This window comes from Quercus robur, chromosome 9 (genome assembly GCF_932294415.1).
Source record: "Quercus robur chromosome 9, dhQueRobu3.1, whole genome shotgun sequence".
In the NCBI taxonomy this organism is placed as follows: Eukaryota; Viridiplantae; Streptophyta; class Magnoliopsida; order Fagales; family Fagaceae; genus Quercus; species Quercus robur.
In genome coordinates this window covers 36,548,374-36,573,320 of record NC_065542.1, presented here as the reverse complement: position 1 = coordinate 36,573,320, position 24,947 = coordinate 36,548,374, and the positions used below count along the sequence as shown (strand labels likewise).

The window sequence follows — 24,947 nt, the reverse complement described above, 5'->3', positions numbered from 1 at the left end:
ATTTTACTAAAACTGACAAATTATTGATGAAAATATTATTTTTTATACAAAATGAAAATTCTACTCTAATCTAATAAGTGTAAATGTGAATAAAACTCCCTCTTAGAAACTTAAATTCCAACCCTTACCTCCCATATCTTATAAGCATTTATACTTGTCCCATATCTTATAAGCACTTATACTTGTAGAGTGACCATCGCACCAAGGGTGTGCGGTGATTTGGTGGGTGTGCGGTGGTTTGGTGAAAGTATTATAAATAAATGTAAAAGTTAGTTGAAATAATATAGTGGGGCCATGAATAGTACCAAAAAGTATAGCGAGACCCATGAATTGTAGCAAAAATAAGCTGAATAATGAAATAATTTTAATTTTTCATTTCAATCAAAACACACACTACATGTCATTTTTTAAGTGGCCTATTCATATGTGCTTTTCACGTTTTAAGAGGTTTTTTTTTTTTTTTTAATAATATGGGAAAAACAATTCTATACTGGTGAGAATTCGAATAGATTCTTTAGGAAGAGAGAAAACGTGCAAGTTTATCATATGCATCTTTTTCTTTTCTTCCGTTGATCTCCATAAGAAGTCTCTCATCATTTTATCTACTGCATCACAAACCTTGATGGGAAGAGCATGGCATTACCTTTGATAGTCCACCTGTGGACCTTGTAGATGTGTTTGAGGATGACCTCAATGGGTTGTTTTGTAATAGAGTCTGCTCTGTTTGTATTGTTGCTGCTTAGTTTGTAATGAAGCTCTTTTTCACCAAAAAAAAAAGAGCATGGCATTGCATATAATAGGAGGACTAGGACTCTACAATATGAAGCATAGAAACCAAGCTATTCTTGCTAAACTATGTTAGAGGCTGCCAGTGAACAGGAATCCCCTTGGGCTAGAATGTTGGCTAATAAATACCTATCTCCAAGAAGAATAACTAAAGAAGGGAGGAAGCTACCTTGCTTAAGTATTTGGATAGCTTGTAAAAAGGGAGGTCCAGTATATGTCAATGGGTTAAAATGGTCAAGGAAGAATTAGTAATGGCAACGGGTCAGGTTCGGGCTGGGTTTTTTCATACCCAGACCCGACCCGCGGATCTATTCTAAAAACCCGAACCCGGCCCATTTATTAAACGGGTTTTTTTCTTAACCCCAAACCCAGCGGGCCCCGCCAGCCATGCCACGATTTGGACCTAAACCGTGGCCCAATCCAAAAAAAAAAAAAAATTGCCTAAAGCCTTCATACCGTGGCCCAATAATTTTAAAAAAAAAAATTGTTTGCCCAGATTTATTATTTTTGAAAATGTGTTTGACAGATTCAAGACTTGAATCATGAATCTGGGCAAACATAATTTTTTTTTATACTAACAAGAGTATATTTAGGTAGAGAAAATCAAAGAATAAAATACCCACATACAAAAATTGTTGAAACATAATAAAGATTTGAGGATCGGCAGAGAAAATCAAAGAATAAAATTGAAAACTTGAAAAATAAAAAGACCCACCAAGAAATCATGGATGAACAATGACCAAAGATTTATGATTTTCCCTTTCAAAATCACAAAAACAAACACAAATCCTAACACAAACACAAACACAAATATTTCAAATTTATAATTTTCCCATTCAAAATCACAAACACAAACACAAATTCAGATTTATGATTTTCCCATTCAAAATCACAAACACAAATCCTAACACTAACACAAACACAAACAACTCACATGATTGAGACAAAATGAAACCAAAAAAAAAAGGGATAGAGAACGAGGTGGTCTGGTGGAGACACATGGAGGAACCGAGGAGGCTGGAGGCGCAAGTGATGGCCAGTGGTGAAGGGCTTCAGGCTAATCAGGCTGGCGATGACAGATCAGGGGTTGGGGCTAAGTGAAAGGGAGTGACCGAGAGAGTGGGAGAGGGGAAAGAGACATGCAGCTGCGTGAGAGTGAGTGAAATGAGAACATGGTGTTAGGGTTTTTTTTTTTTTTTTTAACTTATATATATATATATATGGGGGTATTTTAGTATTTTTAAGTTACATATAAACGGGTCGGGTCCGGGTCCGGGTTCAGGCCGGGTTTTCGTTAAAACCCGGGCCCGACCCGAACCTGCTTTGGGTTTTTTTTTAAAAAATCCATACCCAACCCTATAATTTATCGGGCCGGGTAAAATCCAACCCATTAGGGTCGGACCGGGCCGGGTATTCGCGGGTCGGATTTAAATTGCCATCCCTAGGAAGAATGGTGAGTCAATCAAGGTATGGAAGGATTTCTGACTCCCTAATGACATCCTACGAAACCTTAACTCGAGAAGAAGATTGTCGGGGGCCCTTTTTCGGTGCATAACCACATGTTGTCCACTAGAGGGTGCCTTTATTAGACCTAGGTTTGTATGGGGAGTTGCATCTAGAACTCGACATTAGGCCATATAATCCAATAACTTTCAGCATATTTTTAAGCCTACAAAATGAGTAAAGTCCAAAGTCTCAGAAACATGATAATAGTTGAAATAATAAATAATATGTGTTTGATATAATAGTTTTGATTAATAGTTGTAATAGTAGTTGAAATAAAGTAATATGTATTTAAAAATGAAGTAATCATATATTCAATGATGTAAATTTAGAGATATGGGAGCAAAGTCACTTATCTTTGTTTAGTTTGAAACTCTAGCTATGTAGCATCGGTGAGTTGATAGTATTCCAGCAAAATGACTCTAGTAGTAGAGAGACAACTTGCCATGATAACTTCAAGATTGAAAGAGAAAAATGGGTGCAACTAGAAGGAGAGAGAGTATGTCAAGTTATGTGTAGAGGCTGGTTAAGTTTGTCCCTTTTATCATGCACTTAAATGAATTTCCTCTTTGATAATGCTCTTTAGTTATTGTAAGTTTTGAATAGTATTGCCTTCCATGAGAAAGGCTTTTGTAAGATAGGTGCCTTCCATGAAAAGGGTTTTGTAAGAAGTATTTGTGCCTTCTAGGATAAGAGATTTGATATAAGATCTTGGTGCCTTCTAGGAGAAGGGCTTTAGTATTAGAAGTTTTATGTCTTCCATGAGAAGGGCTTTTATAAGAGAGGTGGAGAAGAGTATTGAGATGAGTTTATGGGCAGCAAAATAGTAGAATGTGTTATATGTAATGGTGTAGTAACTGTGTATGGGTTTGTGTATAAGAAATGGAGAAAGAGATGCTTAGAGATATATGTAGCAAGATAAATGATAGGCCAAGAATGTATTGACTCATTGTAATGAATTAACTGATTAACTAGTCAAGTTTATTAATTAATCAAATTAACATGCGATGTACGTCAGCACAAACAAATCACCAATTAAACTAAGTATGCAGTGGAAAATAAATTAACATGATGATTTGTTTACGAATGGGGAAAACCTACAGGGTAAAAACCCTACTGGATGATTTTAAGGTTACCACTTCTGAGAATCCACTATTATCAAAACAAGCGGTTATAAGTAAAGAAATCTCAGTACCTTATACCAACTTACAGTTGAACCCTTACCCCAATACCCAATTAGACTTGTTTTGTAGTGACAATCTCTCCTTTCAATGCACAGCTCCCAGTACATGACTAACCAATCACGTGGATCCCAGTACACGACTGGATCACCAACTAGAGAAGGATGTTGGTTGCAAAGTTCTTTTGTTCATCACACGATAAAGATCATGAAGTTGCTTGGTCACAAAACCCTATGATGCACAAACACAGCAGCTTCTTCAAGAACTAAGGCAAACTAGGTTTCCGATCACACCTTCCTTTACACTTGTGGAATTTGCTCTTGTGCAACTTTTTACAGCCCTTAAAATAATCCTTATATATGTTTAGGGTTGTGAGAAAAGAAAACTCAAACACACATTCATGGATTGGATGAAAATCAGCTTGAAAAACTAAACTTCATAAACCTCGATAGATAGCCATCTATCGAGATAGCTGTTGAGTCACGGACTTCAGCAATTTTTAAATCTCGATAGATGCTAGCTATTGAGTTTTAAAATCCTGCACTTTCTCACTTGAATCTTGAACAAACTTGCATGGCTTTAACACTTGAATTTGAAACATTGTTTATTGAAGCATTAAACACATCTTAGATCTACCCAATTACAAGTAAAGTGCGTTTTGTCAAAGGATTAGCCAATTACATAAAATGTTGACATATGATCCTAACATTGAATCACATATGTCCTAACAATAGATATATTTTCAGCTGGAGAGTAAGAGAATGAATATAAGAGGAGTAATAGTGTTGTAGTGTGTTTAGCAATGTTGATGAGATTTTCAGCTGGAGGATGGATGAGGGCTTATAAAGGGAATTTATGAGATGAAGAGTTTAGTCCCTAATTTGGAAATTAAAAACTTAGAAGCTCAGAACTTCATTAAGAGCTTAAGAAGATAATTAGAGGGAGAGAGAATAGAGAAGTTTATGAGAGAATAGAGAAGTTTATGAGAGAATTGTTCTTCTCTATTGGTGTTCCTTAAGGTGTTGATGAAGGGCTCTATTTGTAGCTAAGTTTAAGGGGGGGGGGGGGCGGTTTAGCAAGTAATCTCTGCCAAAATCTGTCCCAATTTTCAAAAAATCATTCCTAAGATTTGGCCTAAAATGGTATGTTTAGCTTTAAGGTGTTCTTGCTATTTTGGATAATAGCAGTTAGAGTAAAGACCAGCAAAAAAGGAATGATTTTAGTAAGAAAAAGATAGTTTTTTTGGCTGGTTTTGGTTTTTAGCCAAATAGGGAAAATCTGTCATGTTAGGGCTACTGGGTCAGCTTTCCCATCTGCTCTGAAAAAACTGTCCCAACTGTCTGAAAAATCTATCATAGCTGTCATAAGACAGCTATTGCTTGGGGCTAAAGTACATGAGGTTAGTTGGATGATGTTAGGCCGGTGGAGAGAATATTCAGCATTTATTTCATGAGTTTGGTTGAAAATGGTAAGGTCTCTTTTAAGGATATCTTGCTATTTTTGGTATAGCAACTGGTTGCTAGGATTTGAGTATTAAATGGCTGGTGATGTCACTTTCAGCTAGGTGTCAAATGTTAAACATACTGCTGGTGTTTTGCTAGAAAGGTTTCCTCTTTTGGATATTTATATTTTTGGTCCATGATCCTATTACAATACATCTTTAATAAGTAATAGAATGATAGAATGATTTAATGATAGTTAATGAAGCTTGAGAAATCTAGTCAAGCTCTTATTGTGTTGTGACTTAATCTTGGTGAGTAAGAAGAGCATTTAATGCTCTACTCTAGCAGCTGGTAGGGGCATATTTGGTCTAATTATGGCAGATGGCAGCTAGGTATTAAAATATCATGAATATTTTATATTTGAAGATGTTAGGGTACATTTTTTTTTACACCTAATTTTATTTGGGTACCACCTATTTATTTTTAAAAACCACTAATAAGTTATTGAGTTTTCCTAAATATTTTTTGCTCTATTATTATGTTAATCACAAATGTTTCATATCTCATTATCTAAATTGGGTTATGATATAAAATATCACAAAAAAAGCCTAAAAACTCATATTTTATTCAATTTTATTATCATATTCCATTTAAAGTTCAAGAATACTTATGCTTGACAATATTTGAGAAGCCCATGATTCAAGTCCATGGCAAAACAATTTTATCAACGGAATTCAAATTCATAATCAAAACCCATGATTTAAACTCATGGCAATTTATTTATCCAAAGCCCAATTTTCATTGGCAACATCAAAACCCAATTCTCATTGGCAATATCAAAAGCCCAACTTACGTTTGCACTATTTAAAGCCCAATTTTCATTGGCAACATTAAAACCTAATTCTCATTGACAATATCAAAAGCCCAACTTATGTTGACACTATTTAAAACCCAACTTTCATTGTTAACAACAAAGCCCAATTCTCATTGGCAATATCAAAAGCCCAACTTGCCTTGGCACTATTAAAAGCCCAAGCTAACTACTTGGCACTATTCTATCAAAAACCCAAGATTATTAATACTTGGCAAAATACTATATCATAATTATTTCACTTAAAAGTCTGATAATGAACAATACTTTAAATTCTTAAACATATTATTATAATATTACAATCTCATGAAATTTATGAATTATCTATTCTCAAAACTCAAGGAAATCATTTTGTAAAAGCCAATGGAAAGTTATAATTGTTAGATCCATGACATATATTTATTTCATGTTATAAACCCATGAAATACATGGACATCATTTGCATCGTGACATCCATAATATATGCCTTTGACACTCATGGTAAACATTCAAACCCACAAGATCATCATTTAAGTTATGATGCAATTATTAGAAACTATGAACATTATTGCAACATGGAATTCATCAAAGTAAATATTATTTACAAAAATATTTTGAAACTTGTCCAAAGGCCCATTGCAAGTATTTATGAAAAACTCCAAAATATTTACTAATAAAAGTCCATGAGGAATGAAAACCCGTGGCAACATGTGCATACAACCCAGCCCATGTGAGCAAGCCCAAGCCAAAAACACTAGCAAGAGGCAAAGGAGAATGGGCAAACAGCCTTTGTTCATTCCTAACCAAAAAGAGCGACTAGGTACTCATACAAGGGAACCAAGCCTTTGAGAATGGACTAAGGGCTGTCTCATCAGTTTTCTGCCACCATCTGCCTGATGTGAACAGTGCCTAAGGGCTGTCATATCAGCTGAAGTCAAAAGGATGAAGGGACTCCATCATCTTCCTTAAGATTGCACCTCCAGCGGAAGAGGAGCTAAAACCAAACTTCAACAAATTGATGCTATAAATGTATGTTATAAATATTAAAAACATTCAAGACGTAATTTATGTGCCAAGCCCATGAATCCCAAAGGGGAAAAATTGGGAACATGTGGTTTGGAGGGCATAATAGGATCTCTAGTGGAACCCCCTGAAGTGGACCTAGAGTTTGACACATAGCTTGGGGTGTTGAATCTTACTTCTTGGGGGAGCAAATCTCAGTTTGCAGCATTACGATTTGTTCTTGATACACATCATAATCATATTGATTCAACTCAGCCCCAGAAATCATGACATTAAATACAAAGCACTCTAAAATCCCATCATTACCCAAAGAAGCAAGGCAACCCCTAAAGTGAATCTCTTACTTCTGACCAAAAATTCTCAAGAAACTTAACCTTGATTCATCACCTCTGAGTAGTCATACATTTTTTGGATTCTTATCAATTAATGCTTCCCTCAAGCTCCATTATAAAAATATACACACCTCAGCTCACAAGAGGAGGAAGCCTCTCTAAAAATTTCTGTCATTGACTACTCTGCAGAAATTCAATCCCTATTTGCTTTCTTTAAGCTTCCCCAAGCTCTCTTGAGCTCACTCACAGCATTTCTCAGCCTATAGTCACCATAACACCAACATTCACCACCTTACTTACACCTTCCTACTCCATAAACGTCCCATAACTGATCAGGACAGCCACTCCCTTTGAAACCCTTGGTTTGTTTATTACTTTGCTCGTGGTTTAGCTTTCCTTAAGCTCACTACTCATCATCTTCAGTTTACACTCATCTAATCCCAAATATTCTTCCCACCCCTCTATACAACCACAGCTCAAAAATGTCCTCCAACTAGACACAAACAACCAATTACTCACAAAAAGCTTCAATCTTAGTGTTAATTCCATCTCACTCACTCAAAATAGCCCACATTCACCTCATTCATGCCTTATAATTATACACTCTCCAAAATCTTAGTTTAATACTTGCTGCACTGAGTTGGGGATCTTTCTCTCCCTTCATTCCATTCTATTTTTCCTCTTTTATTTGAAACTATGGAGCCTTTAATAATTGTTTATTATTATTATGATGAAGGATACAATGTATTTGTAACAATTGAATTTTTCCCTCACATTGATGTAATGATGGTTGAAAGTACTATAAATTCCCTTGACCAAGACACACAGGGACCCCTAGGAGTGAACACTTTCCTAAATTTATTTAATCATTGACTGCTAGACTCTGAGTATAATTTCACCCCTATCGTTGGAGATAATACCGTACCGCTAGAGGACTAATTTGAACTATGACGCCGTAAAAAGACTAATAATATAACAAACTGACAACATTAACGTATTTATTGGGCTTTATTGTTGTCTTCTTGTCAGGGTGCAGCCTCTATCTCTTGCTTGGGCGGACTTACATCACACCGATAGCCTTTGGGTTTTATTTCAAGGGCCCATCCTCGAGTTTTGGCTTGGCTACTTCATATTCTATTTAGGAACATCAAAATTTTCTCCTCAACACTAACTAACAAAATTATTAGCAAAATAGTGTTATTTTGAAAAAAAAAAAAAAAAAAATCCAAAAATAGTATTAAACATGTGTGAGATATATTTAAATAAAAGTGTGCTAATTCTTAGGAAAAAGATTCTTTGGTTTTTTTTTGAATTTTTTTTGAATTTTTTTGAATTACAATTTTAATCCTATTTTTTATTTTTTATATTTTTTTTGATCAGCTTTTTTTTTTTTTTTTTTTTTAAGAATAAAAATTATCTAATTAGATTAAAAATACTCTTGACATTTTTAAAGCCATAACTAACTTTCTAAACAATCTTAATACATAGAAAAGAACTAACTTGCCAATACATTCTTAAAAAAAAAACTTGCCAATAAATTCTCATAATAAAAAAAAATAGCCAACAATTTTTTTGGGTAGAAATTAGCTAATAAATTGGATTTTGGGATTTTTTAGAAAATAACTACAAAACCCAAACAATATCATTAGTTAGGAAACGTTTCAAACTAATTTGGTTTCTAACAATTCGAGTCCAGAGGACTCGATTTTTGGGTTGTTATTTTATTATTTTGCCAACAGCTGAGGTGGCCAGATTGTCCACGTAGGCCAGAAATCGAGTCCATTGGACTCGGTTTCTAAGCATAGAAATCGAGTCTACTAGACTCAGTTTTCGTTCACGGAAACCGAGCCCAATGGACTCGATTTAGTAACGCAGAGATGGAGAGATACAAAACCCAGCAACCCAGAGAGTTCAAAACGTAGAGATGAACAACGAAGAAGAAAGAAGCAACGATGCCAACCCAAGCGCCGATTCTGACCAAACCCAGGTGGTGAAAAGCTTTAGGCGATGCAAAACACAGAGATCGGAAGTGTCTCGCCGCCGCGACGATGCAAAAACCCAGTAACCTAGGCGCTGATCTAACCAAACCCAGGCTCAGGGCCGGCTCTATGGTGGAGCAAAAAATGCAACCGCCTAAGGCCCCAAGTAAAAAAAAGGCCCCTAAATTTTAACCAATAGGATTATTTATAATCAATAAATAAAATAAATTTTTTTATTAGATGAAAAAAAATAAAAAAATAGAGAAAAATGCAACGTCGTCCACAATATTTTTCACAACACTTGTACAACTAATGCTAAGTAGCAAGTTATTACAGCCTATTGTTGATGGCAAAAAAATAATTATAGTGATATTTTCAAATAAAAAACAAAAAACAGTTTAAAATCTAGGATTTGTTGTAAAAAATATTGTGAATGTTGCACTTCTAAAAAAAAAAATAATAATAATAAGAGTTTAATTAGCAAACTTTTACTAGTTTTCATCTAAATCTACCACTAACACCACTGTTTTACTTACCACTATTAATCTACCACATCAACAAGTATGAAAAATTTTGTCAAATTTTTTTTGTCTTAAAAATTCAAAAAAAAAAAAAAAAAAAAAAAAAATTCTATGTAGTTCATGTTAATTAGTAGTAATTTTACATCTAAATAAGATGATCAATTTTCGCCTCAGGCCCCCAAATGCATCAAGCCGCCCCTGCCCAGGCTGTGAAAGCTTCAGGCGATGCAAAACGCAGAGATGGGACGTGTCTCGTCCCCGCAACAATGCAAAAACCTAGCAACCCAAGTGCCGATTTGACCAAACCCAGGCGGTGAAAGCTTCAAGCGATGCAAAATGCAGAGATCGAACGTGTCTCGCTGCCGCAACGATGCAAAAACCCAGCAACCCAGGCGCCGATCTGACCAAACCCAGGCGGCGAAAGCTTCAGGCGATGCGTAGATAAAAATATGGAGAGTGGGTTTGATTTGTTTTGGATTTGATTTGTTCATGGGTTTTTGGGCCTTGGAAGTGGAGAGTGGGACGGCATTTGGAGAAAAAAAGGAAAGGAAGAACAAGAAAAAAAATCTGTGTAAGTTTGAGTAAGGGTTGAACTGAAATCGAGTGCTTTGGGCTCAATTTCCATAAAGGTAAAGCGAGTCCTTTGAACTCGATTTCCATGAAGGTAAAACGGGTCCTTTGAGCTCGATTTCCAGGCCTAAGTGAACAGTTTGTCCAGCTCAGCTACCGGTGCAATGGGAAGTCGAGTGCAATATACTCGATTTATACATCAAAATCGACTTCTTTGGACTCGATTTGTTAGTTACCAAAATAGTTTCAAATCTTGGCTAACTAATAAAATAGTTTGGATTTTATAGTTATTTAAAAAAAAAAAAAAATCCTTGGATTTTAGGTCAAAAACCTTCACAACTTTAATAAAGGTGATAATAATGAAATGTGTCCTTCTCCTTCCATGGTTGATTCCGCCTTCCCACCCTGACCACCGACTTGGGTTTAAGAAGAAGTAGGTCTGTTCATAAGTGACAATGGGGTCGAAAAGGCTTCCTGCTTTCAACCATTCCAACAACAACGATAATAGAGAAAAGAAACCTAACCGTAAAGAGGTAATGACTTCTTCTTTTATCAAACTTTAAAATTCAAACCTTTACAACTACAACACTGACTGAACCCATTTCTATATGAATGACCATTTTTGTGTTTGTACTCACTCATGTTTATTTTTGTAGATTCTTGAGAAGAAGAAGGCAATTGATGATCTTATCAAAGCAGCTTCTGCTGATAAACACCCACTTGATTCTTTCCCATCCTTTCGTCATTTCCACAAGAATGGTAAGTCATCTTCTGTCCCATGATTTTGCACCTACATATGTACCCATTTTGTTTGTAGATCACTGGCATTGGTTTGCTTTGTCTATTTTCTCATTTGATTTGTGATAATGTAGCATCCCAATGAGGAAAAAAAAGGGAAATTGAAAAAGATTATATTTTTCGATAGATATGGAAAGGGATTTGAACCTTCAGCGTCTGCTTCAAAGACACGTGTTGGTTTTTTGTGTAGGCGGGATTCAAACCCAGATCCCTTCTTCAACAACACAAGGCATTATCAGTTTAATTAATTGTAACCCAGATAAAAAAAAAAAAAGAATTTAATTAATCATTTCGTTTTATTTATTTCTCTTTATGTTTAAGGTTAGATTGAAGTCTTTTAGCACCTTTGTGATGTTTATGTTTTATTTTCTCTCTTGCATCTTCAAAGTACTTAAGTTTTGTACGAAAATGATAAGCTCATGGCCTTTTAAAGTTTAGTTTGGACCATGATAGAATTTGATTGTTCGAGTACCCTTTTTTTTTTGGTGGTGAAAATTGCAACCATATTGTTTGGTTTCCAAGTCAAGGCTAGCAGTTTTTCACTTTAAAGTTGAATATTTCTTGTAATGCCCAAGTTTATTTGATTTCTAGGCCTATCTGTATACTTGGAGTCAGGGTGTGGGGATAAACTCTCCTCTCCTACTAAGCAATACATCATGGGTCTTCTTAAGGTAATAGAAGGCTTACTATCTCATATCTCTTTAGTTCTCCAAAATGACTTCTTTCTTTTTTTCACATATCATTCCTTGTCTCTGCATGAACGTAATTTGCTAAACTTCAGAAATCTGCAGGCCAATATGGAGGGGCCATATGGATCTCAGTGGCCAACAGAAGAGAAGGTGAAGCGAAAGGAAATGGTTATGCCAGAAGCACGTTACATATTTGTGCATGAGGCTCCAAATGCAAGTTCTGATGAGATCTTAACAATGTCAGAAAGGAAAGAAACTCTTACTGTTTGTTTACAAAATAGGGGATCCATGGTTGGATTTGTACAATATCGCTTTACTCTAGAGGAAGAGATACCTGTTCTTTATGTGTATGAATTACAGCTTGAGCCTCATGTCCAGGCGAAGGGACTAGGGAAATTTCTAATGCAACTTATTGAGCTTATTGCTCGCAAGGTGCTGAGTCATGTTTTTTCTTCACATAGAGATGTGATAAACACACAAAGCACACACATATTAACAGCGTTATCTGCTTTTTATTGCCTTGTATATTGTCATTAATCTAGAATTTTGCAGAACCGCATGGGTGCTGTGGTGCTAACTGTCCAAAAAGCAAATTTATTAGCTATGGATTTCTATTTAAATAAGCTCAGGTAAATTTTTTTATTTTATTATAGAACCATCTAATTATTTTTATTAAGCAAATCCCAATGACATATTAAACGTATAAGTGGGGAAAAAAATCCTTTAGCTGTCAACTCTTCCTTTCTTAGGCTCAATAATTAGTTCTTAGGGACAGTGGGAAGACAATTATTGACCTGTGATAGGCCAATCACTTCTCCCTTTTACATTAGAGAATTTTAACATCACATCTTTTTGATTCTCTCTTTCACAAACAAAAAGCAGAAACTTGATGGTTTTTCTTTTGAGAAATGCTATGTTTACAACATTTTCACAAGTCTTATTTTGCAGTTTGTTACTTGCTGTTACTAGTGAGCAAGAAAGTGATTTCATTGGTGAATTCAAATTAAAAACCAATAACAACCTGTCAATTAGGATTTGTTGTGAAGGTGTTGTGAAAATGTTATGGACGTAGAGCTTCTCTTTTCATTTTAAAGCTTACTTGCTCATTTAAGTTCTGATGAACTGTACCCTAAGAAAGGAAAATTACCAAGAGTTAATTCTGTCTAAGAAATTCACTGCTATCCTTGCAATTATGAATTAGTAAGGAACTACCATAAAGAATGTCTTTGATATTCAAATTAATCAAATATTTTAGTATTGAAAGTAATAAAAAATGATCATTGTAATTCATGCACAGATGCATTTATCATGGTAAACATGATCAATATATATATATATATATATATAATATGATCATTGTTATTTCTTCACTTACATGCATCATGGATTATAAATGAATAGAAAAAAATTATAGCCATATATTACATTCTAAAAGGTACAGCACACTTTCTCGTGTATTCATTACTATTAATGTGGGAAGAAGTTGTTTCAAGCCTCTGAGCTAGTGAGGAACATTAAACTTTTCTTTTTTCCTTCAGTAAATTTCTTCATTAACCAAAACCAAAAAAATAAAAATAAATATAAAGGGATAGTAAGAGATATTTAGTAGACCCATTTTTCCATGTCAATAACTTTTCATCCCACATGTCACTGTAAAGGAGAATGCCTGTTCATAGTTGAGGCCCATAACATTTGATATTAAAGGACAATTTGATCAATAAGAACCTCTGTTGTAATCTTGATAACCAATTTATTTTGTAGCACATTTGGAAATCATTTACTCAGCTTTCAGATTATGATCACATTGTTGGGCTATATCCACAAATCTATAATTGGTCCTTTCCACGCTTGCTTAGGAATTTGTTGAAAAAATTGGTAAAGTTTTTAGTTTATATAGCATTTTATCTAATGGTTGAATGTTAATTTCATGCAGATATATAATATCAACTATTTCACCATCAAGAGTTGATCCATTGGTAACGAATTATTATTACATTACATATGTTACCTTTCTTTTCTTTTCTTTTTTCATTTGTTATTTTTGTAAGATATACTTTTTCTGTTTTTTTCTCTTTCTTTAATATATAAGTAACTGTTTTGAGATAGTTTTACCTTTTTGTGCAGATAGGAGATGAGAAGTCTTATGAAATTCTTTGCAAAGCATTTGATTGTGAAGCTGAAGCTATCTTTGAGGTGACATTTTATCCTTAGTACATGAAGTATTTGTAAATTAGTCGCAACCTCATAACTAAGGTTGTCACGTAGATATAGAAATTTAAAATATGAAATAAGATGCATGTGTGATATCATGCAGGTATCTTGACATAAATATTGGAGCTTGAAATTTAATATATTAGTACATTCACATGAAAAGAAGTTACTAATTGTCTAATCTAAGGTTTCATAGATGATTTGCATTATTGGTGTGCAGTTAAACATCAATGCTAAAAAAGTGAAGAAATTGGTACTTATTTCTTGGACATTTTTCCTCCAAATAAGAACCTGAATAAGTTCTTCTTAGTAACTTTTTAGAAAAAAATTATTTACTATAATCATTAAAGCATGTTGAGGAAGAGAGAAAAGATGAGAGGAGGGGGCGGGGGGGTTGTTGATGGCAATATCAGTGGCATTGGGGTTATTGGGATGGCATGCATATAACTTGTTCTGAAATCACATATTCGGACTGTACTGCCTGGTATGACTGAAATACATTGTACTGAATCGCCATACGGGTATGGTAACCCTTTGGAATGTACTATAAATACCACGATATTATGAATCTTTTGGCTTGTTTTCCTGTTTCGACCTATTTCAGATTGGTATAGGATAAAACAGGGCTTTTAAAAATATTTCCAAGGTGTAAGACAATCAGTAATCATGGCTACCGAATGGTCCTTGCTTGATTATTTGGTACCTCTGGTCCAACACTTCAGTCCACTAAACCACTCTCCAGCAACCTCCCCCAGTCCTCCACACTTCTCTTTCTTGGTTGACCCTTCTCAAAGACTCAAACGTCTAAAGCCCATTTCATTTTTCATGGCTTCGATTGTTTTTTTTTTTTTTTTCAGCAACTCTGTTCTTCATGGATTTGTTATAGCATCTTCATGGTCAGTTTTTTGTGTGTTTGTGTTCGATCTTGGATCATAGGCAGTGGTGGAGCTAGGAAATTTTTCCAAGGGGGGCCAACCTAAATATAATAGGGCTCTAAAAAAAAATTACTCAAAATTGATTTTGAATTTATCAAAAATTACAGTCTAAGGAAGCAATATCTATTTATTTGAGTTTAAATATTTGAATCTTTCTAAGGGTTCAATATCTAAAATTTCATTATTTGGGACAATAGATCTTAAACTTATTTTTTTTCTCTTAAAATATGTATATATTGTGGATATTTTCCCATGCATTGCATTACTTTGTAATCTATATAATTAGGGCTTTGTTAGCATTTGAGGAGTCCACAGGAAATGAATGGGCCTAAATGTAGATAATTTGTTTTGGGTTTTTGTGGTTGTTCTGTACTAGTTCAAAAATTTGAGGGCCAATTATAAAGTTTAAAGGTCTAAATTGAAGATTTTGAGATGTCAAATTATTATATTGGAGGGGGGGCCGATAAGGAAATTGCTGTTCAATATATACAAATTGCACTATTATAAATGGGAAAGTTTGAAAACTCAGCCCCCCCCCCCGAGGCAGGCGGCTCCGCCAATGATCATAGTTGTATTTGAATTCTTTACAAGTTCCTTGGGTTTATTGGATTATAAACTGTTGTCATGTCATGATTTGCTTTAATTATTAATTTTGTTTGTTCAATTCTAGTTCAGTAGATGCCATTAAGAAATTGTTTTAGGCTGATGCTTAGTTTAATGGATCTCATTAAATAAACATAGTAGTCCAAGTCTCTAATGAACTTTACTTGTTTATAATGATTATTTTGCATTTCACCCCTTCACTACAACATTTAAAAGCTACTTTTGTGCACAAATAAGAGTTGTTAAAGACCCAATTACTTTCATCGTTCAGCCTATGGGCAATGAGGGTGATATAGGGCAAATTGTGGAATTTGTCTATGTGAGGAAAAGAAGGCTTAGGGTGAAAAAGTTATTTGGGTGTTGCAGGTATGAGAAAAGATTTGAGTTTGGGTTGCAAGAAGATAAGAAGGAACAGAAGATCTACCCGCAATCTGTGAACAGTGCATGTAAACAATATTGTGAACATTGAAAAAATATCAAAGAGAAATGAAAGAGATAAGAGAAAATAAGAAAAAGAGAAAAAGAAGGCCAACCTGTCTCAATACTCGCACTCAATTTTATTAATAAACTCTTCTCTTGTTTGAATACAGTAACATTGCTTACTATTTTTTTAAAGTAAGAATAATTTCATTAAACGAGACTACTTCATTCACAAAAGGCACAAAGTAGACTAAAGAAATTCAAAAAAGACAAAGGAATTATGTACAAAAGGACCAAGACTCTAAAAACAAGGGAATTGGATCTCTCTTCGTAAAACCTCTAGCTCGAGACCAATCACAATAAGTCACTTACGTGGTCTCCAAATTTTAACTTTCCTAATAGAACTTGAACTCTTACTTTGATTAATAAGGGAAAAGGGGGAGGGGGATGGAATGGAATGAAAAGAATTTTTTAAAGTATACTTTTCTATCCCCTTAATTGGGAGTTTAAATAGTAGGGATTGGAACGGGCAAGAGGGATCATGAGTTCCTTCATTTTCTCTTAAAAACCCATATTTTGATTCCACCCAAAATCATGTGTAATTAAAGGGAAAAGAATATTGTTAAATGAAAAATGATTCTGAGTTCCCACTTAATTCACAACCCATTTGTCTGTTATAACCTAGATTTTGATAGCCATATCATATCTTCTTATAACCTGAATTCTTGATTAGATTTGATTGTTTATTTTAGCATTTTACTTTTTTCGGGTCATTGTTTCTTCTTTCTTGTGTAATTCTTGTGCTTGGCATCCTAGGAGACAATTTTGTAACGTTATTGCTATCGAGTCACTAGTTCTTCTTGAATAAAGCTGAGTGTTGACACAGTTCCAATAGGAGTGTTGCCCTTTCTGGATGAATAAATTGACTGCTAAATAAGTGTGAGTGACCCACTTCCTCTTAAAAGTTCCTGATTAGTTGCATAGCTCAGTGACTTTCCGGTGAAATTATTTTTGTCCCCATTTAGGTTGATTTGAAACTTGAAAGCTTAAAATAACAGTCAAAAGGACTTTAGTTAGCATATTTTAGTATGGCCATATATGCTGCATCCAGACACACGGGCCTTCTCAATCAGGACCAAAGATTTTCTACCATCTCAATGGCCCCTGAATGCTCTTCATGAAGGGTGGTCACTCTGTTATGACCTAGGTGTTGGATAAATTATTTGAATTTAGTTTAGAGATAGAATAAGGCTTCCTAGATAGATTAGTATTGTTATTTATTTGTGTTCAAATTAATTCTTATGTTTTAGGATAGGATTAGTTCCTATGTTTTAGGATTTGTTGATGAGGTTATCTCATCCTTGGTTATTTATGTACGTTGAATGCATTAATGAGAATTAAGCAGAAACTAAACCAAAAACTTTATTATCCCTCTAAAGTTTAGGAGGCTAGTCACCTTGAATCGACTAAGTTATCTTTTTAATTTTCCAGTTCATAACATTTGGTATCAAAGCCAATAGATCCATCCAATTTCTTGAAAAAAAAAAAAAAAAAAATTCAATCGTATTCTCATCCCACACTATCACACTATCCTCCCATCTACAACCCAAGGCAAAACCATACTTCCAGGCAGCCGCTGCAACACCCAAAAAAAAAAAAAAAGCCACATCTACCTATCAATAGTCTCAATCCCAGCAAACAAAGAATGGAGAACATGTTAGAGATTGTCAACCAAATGTTAGATAATACCAAGGACATGTCCAAAAGCATAGCAATGATGGAAGCAAAGATGCAAGATTGGTGGGATCAAATGATAGAGGTCATAGATAAACAATCTAATGTACTTTTGGAAATCAAAGAACAATCAAAAGTTCAAGGATCCCATGAAATTTCAGAGAATCAAAAGAGTAATATGTTGGAGGATACACCTGCTATACAGATCGCCTTCAAAGATCAAAGGATTAATGCAATTGAAAAGATAGATCGAAGGGATCTTGTGATTTCAAATTAGCCTAGTTTAATTTTGCACATTGAATTTGTCATTCCTAATGAGTTCAAGGATGTGAAAATCAAAGCTATTCCATTCACAAAAATGATTAAAGAATTGGTGTAGGTATCCATGGTCCAAATTCTTATCTTTCAACTCTTTAGAATTTGAGGTCGAGTTCTCTTCAGTTGGAAAGAAGGATATGGTGTGAGCAAGTATCAATTTCCATGTTTTGGAATCTTGAGGACAAGATTCATCTTGAAGGGGAAAGGAATGCTACGACCTAGGTGTTGGATAAATTATTTGAATTTAGTTTAGAGATAGAATAAGGCTTCCTAGATATATTAGTATTGTTATTTATTTGTATTCAAATTAATTCTTATGTTTTAGGATATGATTAGTTCCTATGTTTTAGGATTTGTTGATGAGGTTATCTCATCCTTGGCTATTTATGTACGTTGAATGCATTAATGAGAATTAAGCAAAAATTAAACCAAAAACTCTATTATCCCTCTCAAGTTCAGGAGGCTAGTCACCTCGAATTGACTAAGTTATTTTTTTTTTAATTTTTGAGTTCATAACAAACTCAAACTTGTCTATGATGGTCACAACAGCCTTGATTTATTTTCCACAATGGCTAATATCTTAAAATATGTTCCAAACTTCCAAGAGCATTGAGACCTGATCTTTATGTCCTCATTTCCTTCTTCTACCCTTTTTTTTTTCCTCCTCCTTATTGCAATATTATGGAGAATACTCTAGTTGATGCATTGTTATATCAACTGAACATAGGTGCGATAATTAATGGAACATTTACCTCTATTGCATCATATCAACTGAATGTAGGTGCGATACTTAATGGAACATTTACCTCTACGGCATATGATAAGATTTAATAGAACTTTGACCTCTAGGGCATGTGATAAGACTTTTATCCTTAGGACATATGATAGTGTAAGGTGAAAAGGTTGGTTGAAAATTTTGACACGAATGTTTACAGGGATAAGGTGAACAATCTAATGAAGACTTCCAAAAAGAAAATGCTGTATTTAACTTTTCTTAATGTATAATTTAATTGAATTACATTTAGGATGAACTTATTAGGGATAAGGTGAAAAATCTGCAGCTAAGAAATGGATTACAACATTAATTTCTAACTACTTTAAGATGAACTTATTTGGGATAAAGATAGAGCAAGAAGTGACCATTCTGAAATTGCAAAGCAAAAATGTGCAAGATATGCTACTTCAAGCACTATTGATGAAATCGATTTGATATATCAAATTGAAGTTACTTGGAAAACATGGAACTTGATGAACCAGTGCAATTATGTTACCTAAAATTAATATTAATGGTTCTTGAGCACCTGCACAAGCACAAGCGACAATATATTCTCTTTCTTTTTGAGAAATAATTACAATATGTTGTTAATCCCACAACTCGAACCCTTTCTCTCTTAGACCCCCAAGCACTTTGTGCATGGGGAGGTGTCAATTCAGCTACAAGGCCTTTGGCCAAGTGACAATATATTCTTAAGACCAAAAAAAAAAAAAGGTGCTAGAAGATGAAGGGAATGATGCAATGACTTAAGCATTTAATAACATATCTGTAACTCTTGTGAGGTAACATGAGTTACAAATATATTCCTCATTCCCCCCTTCTTTTTTGCATTGTGCTTGGGCTTGAAAAATAATTTTATTTTGTTAAGTTAATCTTATTCTATTCTTACTGATAAGCAAAGCTAAACTTGATTATGAAACCAACTCTTATCCCTGTTGAGGTTTATATCTTGTGATTTTTAGGGTAGAAATTGCCCTAATGTTAGAATTCATCATAATCGTATTGATTAGATTTCCTCATAAACTATTTCTTATAAAATTTTTAAAGATCTTTCAAATATAGAATGATTATATTAATTTCTTTATAAAATGCACATGTGTTATCTAAAAAAAAAAAAAAAAACCTCAATCCATATTGGCGTTCTTGGGTGGATTTAGTATGGCTTTAATTACGGACTTAGGCAACCCAATAACAATAAATAACTTAAAACAAATAAAGTAATATAAGTCAATAAATATAATATATATCAAGCATATACTTTGGTTTCAATCCCCTCATCACCGGTTGTAATTATCAAATTTAAAAAAAAAAAAAAAACAATTGCATTACAATTTTACATGATTATAGCTGACGTCAAAATCAAATATTACTCATATTTTGCTATATTTTCACAGAAAAACTCAATGACTACAATTTCTAATTTGGAAGACTAAAAAATCAAAAGGATTTCATATTAACTATTTTAAATTGGTTGATTTGAACAACAAAGGAATGGGGGGTGGAGGGTTGGGGGTGACTTGATAGTTGTCACATTTGGTGGTGAAATTATATTGACTTTTTTAGAAACCTTCACTGGTGATCTTCTGTAGAAATCGGATGGAAATAGATGGGAAGATGTTGAAAAACAGAGATAAGCAGCTGATTACTACTTTACATGGATAACACGTGAGAGAGGGCAAGGACCACCCCCCCCCCCCCCCCCTTCTCCAAAAAAAAAAAAAAAAGGTTCTACTAGTAACTTATAAAATCATTTAACTTAAATATATGGTATGATAAAGGATTTAAAATTAATGTGAACTATTGGATTTTGTGACTCGCCCCCGGCTATGTGTCCTTTTGACCCTTCGCCTGCCCGCCACCGGTGGAAGCAAGCTAGCCTCCTATGTTGGTTGCCCCTTTCCCCTTTTCATAAGAAAAATGTAAGAATTCAAGCCCAAAAAGAAAAGGCCCCTTATGTTTAGATAACAGCTTCTATTATATAATTAGAAAGCAACCTTTCGTGCAGCTCAAGCTTACTTTCTAAGCAAACGTGGGCTTGGGCTCGAAAGCAACAAGCAAGGGATTGAGCTTTAGAAAGCCATTGCGCGTTAGCACTTTAGAAAGATTGTAGCTAGCATGCCCCTATTAGTCAAGCTTTAATTTGAAGCCAACTGAAAAACGGATGCGCGCTACTAGAATGGCTCGCTTCGCTTTTGTTGCAAAGTGGGTGCCTGCTCTTAGTTGGGTTGGGGGAAGAAGGCATTTCCATCGCGAAGGAAGGATTCAATCCAGCCACAGGTTCCCCTATGGCTACCTTGTTATGACTTCACCCCAGTCGAAGACCCCACCATGGTATGTACCAATAAGACCACCAAAAACCTTTGTGGCACCAGTGGAACACAGAAGTCATGGGTGATCATTGGTTCGATGCTTCGGGCGAAACCAATTCCCAGGGTGTGATGGGCTATATGTACAGGGCCCAAGTACATATTCACCATGGCATGCTGATCTGCGATAACTAGCGATTCCAACTTCATGTTCCCGAGTTACAGAGAACAATTCGAACGGAGGCAATCTTTTCGGATTCATTCTGCCTTACAACCTTGCTTCCCAATGTAATTGCCATTGTAACATGTGTGTGGCCCAGCCTATAAGGGCCATGCGGACTTGATGTCATCCCCACCTTCCTCCAATATATTACTAGCAGTCTCTCATGAGTGTGGCACGCACCTTTTTGTTTGTTTCGGAGCCGTTTTGGTGGGGCGTACTAAACCCACTACGAAGCACACCACCGGGCGACTCACCTGAATGCTGAGTCTTTCTTCGCCGCCAACTCAACGTCATCGTCACTTGTAAGATAAGGCCAAAAACTTGACTTTATTAAACAAGGGAGAAAAGCCTTTTTTGTATTATTAGTAAAGCGCGCTAGCTGCAATCTTTCTAAAGCACACTAGAAAGTGCTTTGAAAGGCGCCGACTCCCTTTTTACTATAGCACAGCTACGTGCTGGCACTCAATTAGTAGCGCTGGCACGTCACTCGGCTCTTTGGCTTACTTCGGTTGCAAAGACTTTCTCCTTAGGCGCATGTCTCAGCAACACAAAACAAGGGTTTCACTTGTTATAGGACTTGACCAAGCATCTCATGACACAAGCTGATGACAGCCGTGCAACACTTGTATAAAAGTAAGTACCATCCCGTTAAGGATAGGTCTTGTTTTTCATATGTCAAGGGCTATTAAGGTCTTGCACATTGTATCGAATTAAACCACATGCTCCATCACTTATGTAGGCCCTTGTCAATTCCTTTGAGTTTCGATCTTGCAACCGTACTCCTTAGGTGAAGTGTTTCACGCGTTAGCTGGGCCCTTGATTCGCGTAGACCAAGGGCGAACACTCATTGTTTACGGCATGGACTACTAGGGCATCTAATCTCGTTCGCTCCCCAAGCTTTCGCACTCCAGCATCGATAGGGACCTAGAGAGTTGCCTTCGCTTTTGGCGTTCCTTTGTGGATCTCCAGATTTCACCCTTACACACGAAATTCCACTCTCCTCTGTCTCACTCAAGTGAATTGGTTTCGAGAGCATTCCTCCAGTTTTTGGCAACTTTAACTTTCAACCTGATTCACCGCATACATGCCCTTTACTCCCAGTCATTTCGAAGAACACTTGCCCCCCTCCTGTCTTACTGCAACTGCTGGCACGGAGTTCGCCGGGGCTTCTTCCTTAAGTCCTGTCATGATTACCCACTCAATGAAAGAGCTTTACAAGAGGCATTGCCCTTAATCACTCGCGCGATATTGTTGGATCGGGCTTTTGCCCATTGTCCAAATTCCCCATTACTACCCCTCGTGGGAGTCTGGGCCATGTCTTAGTCTTAGTGTGGCTGATCATCCGAAAAAACCAGCTAAGCATCATTGGCTTGGTTAGCCTTTACCTGACTATCTACCTAATACTACACGGGCTCATCAAACAGCACATTTTAGCTTTCTTTAGGATTTGGCCTAAATTGTTTGGCAGATTCCCACGCGTTACGCACCCGTTCACCACTTTGTTCTCAACTGTTCTCACCTCTTGGGCGAGACAAGCTACCTTTAGCTAGGAGCCTATTTTCCTTCTGCCCAGCTTCCTGAAAACGACATTCGACTTGCATGTGTTAAGCATATAGCTAGCGTTCCTTCTGAGCTTGGATCAAACACTTCTTTTGAGTATGATTTGGCCCCATGGTGGTAGAACTTGGTGAATCGGGCGTACTACTTCCCAACCTCCTATGGACTTGCTTCTTTTATGACTTTTTTTTTAATAATGAAAAATAGAAGAAGGAATGAGGATTGCCAAAGGAGTTTGACAAAGTGTGAAAGAAATATCTACTAAATCCTCCCATCTTGGTACCGTTAACGCTTGGTCGACCTATACTGATGTATCTGTCAGTACTGGAAGCATCCATGAGTTGTCCTTGGTCAGCACGATGAAACGGGTAGGAAGGAAAGAGCCATATACTATCTTAGCAAGAAGTTCATTGATTATGAGACAAGGTATATGGTTCTAGAAAAGACCTGTTGTGCTCTTACATGGGCCTCGCAACGCCTACGCCACTACATGTTGAACTATACGACCATGCTGATTGCAAGGATGGGCCTGCTGAAGTATCTCTTTGAAAAGTCGACCCTCACGGGCTATATAGCAAGGTGGCAGATGTTACCCTCAGAGTTTATATTGTGTACGTCATCCAGAAGCCCTAAATGAGTAAGGCAAGGGGTAGGCAATAGCAAACCACCTGTGGGCCATCCCATGCCTGACTATGACTTTATTTTATTAGTAAGGGGGCGAATTTCTTGGGCGAAGCTATTCTATTTACGGTAGGCGAAGAAGAAGACGAAACTCCTCATGATTGGAAAATCTTCTTTGACGGTGCAGTAAATTAGAACGAAAATGGAGCTGGAGCGGCCCCTTTATGCTATCTTAAAGCTCTCCAAAAGGAGCCCATATTCCCATAGCTATCTAGTTGAGGTTCTTTTGCACAAACAATATAGCAGAATATTCTGCGTGTATCACAGTTGCTTCTTTGAAGCGCCTTTGACTTGAGAATCAAGAAGATTGATATATATGGAGATTTGTCACTTATCATCTGTCAAACAACTGGTGATTGGAAAAACCAAAGATTAGAAGTGCATTCCCTACCGTCAGTATCTGGAAGATAGCAGCCTAAAGTATAGACAAATTACTTTCAATTATCTGTTGAGGACGAAGAATAAGTTTGCTGACGCATTGGCCACACTAGCTTCCGTGATCAATAGAAGGTATTGATATCCAGACCAATAGAGTCAACGAATAGGATTGAAATTAGTGTGAAGAAGAGTCATTCGAGGACTAATCAAGCACAACTAAATAGTAGTCATGTTCACAAAGAAAGGAAAAAATATCGTCAACGCTTCCAACATCCGTAGGAACTAAGTAGGAAGTTGGGCCGGAACTAGAGGACTCTGTGAGACCCCATTTCCTGTCTACCTCTTTGAATCCTTAGTTTTCAGAGCAGTAGAGACTCACACTTTAGCCGCTTCCTTTGAAGGAGGGCTTACAAAAGTCACAGCACTTGAAAGTGACAATAGGCAAATCAACAAAAATGCAAGAAAAAAGAGGAAACTGTACATCAAGCCTTGTATAGCGAGACAGAGAAAAGAAAGGGTACCCCTCCGCCCTTTATTATTAATAAAATGACTAGATGTATCTGGTTGCAATCAGATGTAGTAGAGAACCTCGTTTAGGAGCCACCATATACGTTTACTCTTGAATTGATTTGTGAGATTTGTGATCGCTCTTTCCCCTCGCCTCACTGGTCCTCCAAATCTTCTTAAGTATTCAAAGAAAAGTTGTTTGATCATTCAATGGATAAAGCAAGGTGTTGATTTCTCTCTTTTCAAATCAAGGTTTTCTTTGAAAGAACCAAAGTTAGCCGAGTACCTCAAGCGGGAGTTTATTAAAAGCTGAACAGCGGAAGACTAGGGCCCTTTACAAAAAGTTTGGGAAACCAAAAACAAAATACCTAGCTCGGTCGCAAGGCAAGCGAGGACAGAACCCCAACTCCAACTCACCAAGGAGAAGGTAAGTACTTTTATATCGTTTCTTCTAGAGTGATATAGATCAGTGCCTGGATTGGGGGGGCATCGGCCCACGGGAAAACGTTTGCAGATGCGATTATGAATCGAACCAGATCAAAACATTCAGCTGTCAATGGACAAACTTTTCCGAAACGTCGAATGCAAACAAAGGATGGCCAAGCCCTGGTTCCCAGGGTTAAAG

The 24,947-nt window shown here is 36.0% G+C and overlaps 1 protein-coding gene across 2 annotated transcripts; it reads left to right on the top strand.

Moving 5' to 3' along the window:
• Positions 1 to 10,527: 10,527 nt before the first annotated feature.
• LOC126698307 (uncharacterized) lies at positions 10,528 to 16,012 on the top strand. 2 transcript variants are annotated; one of them, XM_050395450.1, is made up of 8 exons: positions 10,528 to 10,720; positions 10,844 to 10,946; positions 11,577 to 11,656; positions 11,777 to 12,106; positions 12,227 to 12,303; positions 13,608 to 13,650; positions 13,799 to 13,867; positions 15,790 to 16,012. In XM_050395450.1, exons 1-8 carry the CDS (start codon positions 10,643 to 10,645, stop codon positions 15,793 to 15,795), a joined length of 786 nt encoding a protein of 261 aa, XP_050251407.1. In that variant the 5' UTR covers positions 10,528 to 10,642; the 3' UTR covers positions 15,796 to 16,012. The 2 variants fall into 2 exon arrangements, with proteins under 2 accessions (XP_050251407.1, XP_050251408.1); XM_050395451.1 differs by having other exon boundaries at positions 10,532 to 10,720; positions 11,767 to 12,106.
• The last annotated feature ends 8,935 nt before the right edge of the window (positions 16,013 to 24,947 follow it).

What these genes read in the sequence shown, in the direction of transcription:
- LOC126698307 (XM_050395450.1), top strand. Translation starts at nt 10,643, where the DNA reads ATGGGGTCGAAAAGGCTTCCTGCTTTCAACCATTCCAACAACAACGAT. An exon ending in TCGTCATTTCCACAAGAATG is followed by an intron (nt 10,947 to 11,576) that starts GTAAGTCATCTT and finishes TTTGATTTCTAG; the next exon opens with GCCTATCTGTATACTTGGAG. An exon ending in TTCTATTTAAATAAGCTCAG is followed by an intron (nt 12,304 to 13,607) that starts GTAAATTTTTTT and finishes AATTTCATGCAG; the next exon opens with ATATATAATATCAACTATTT.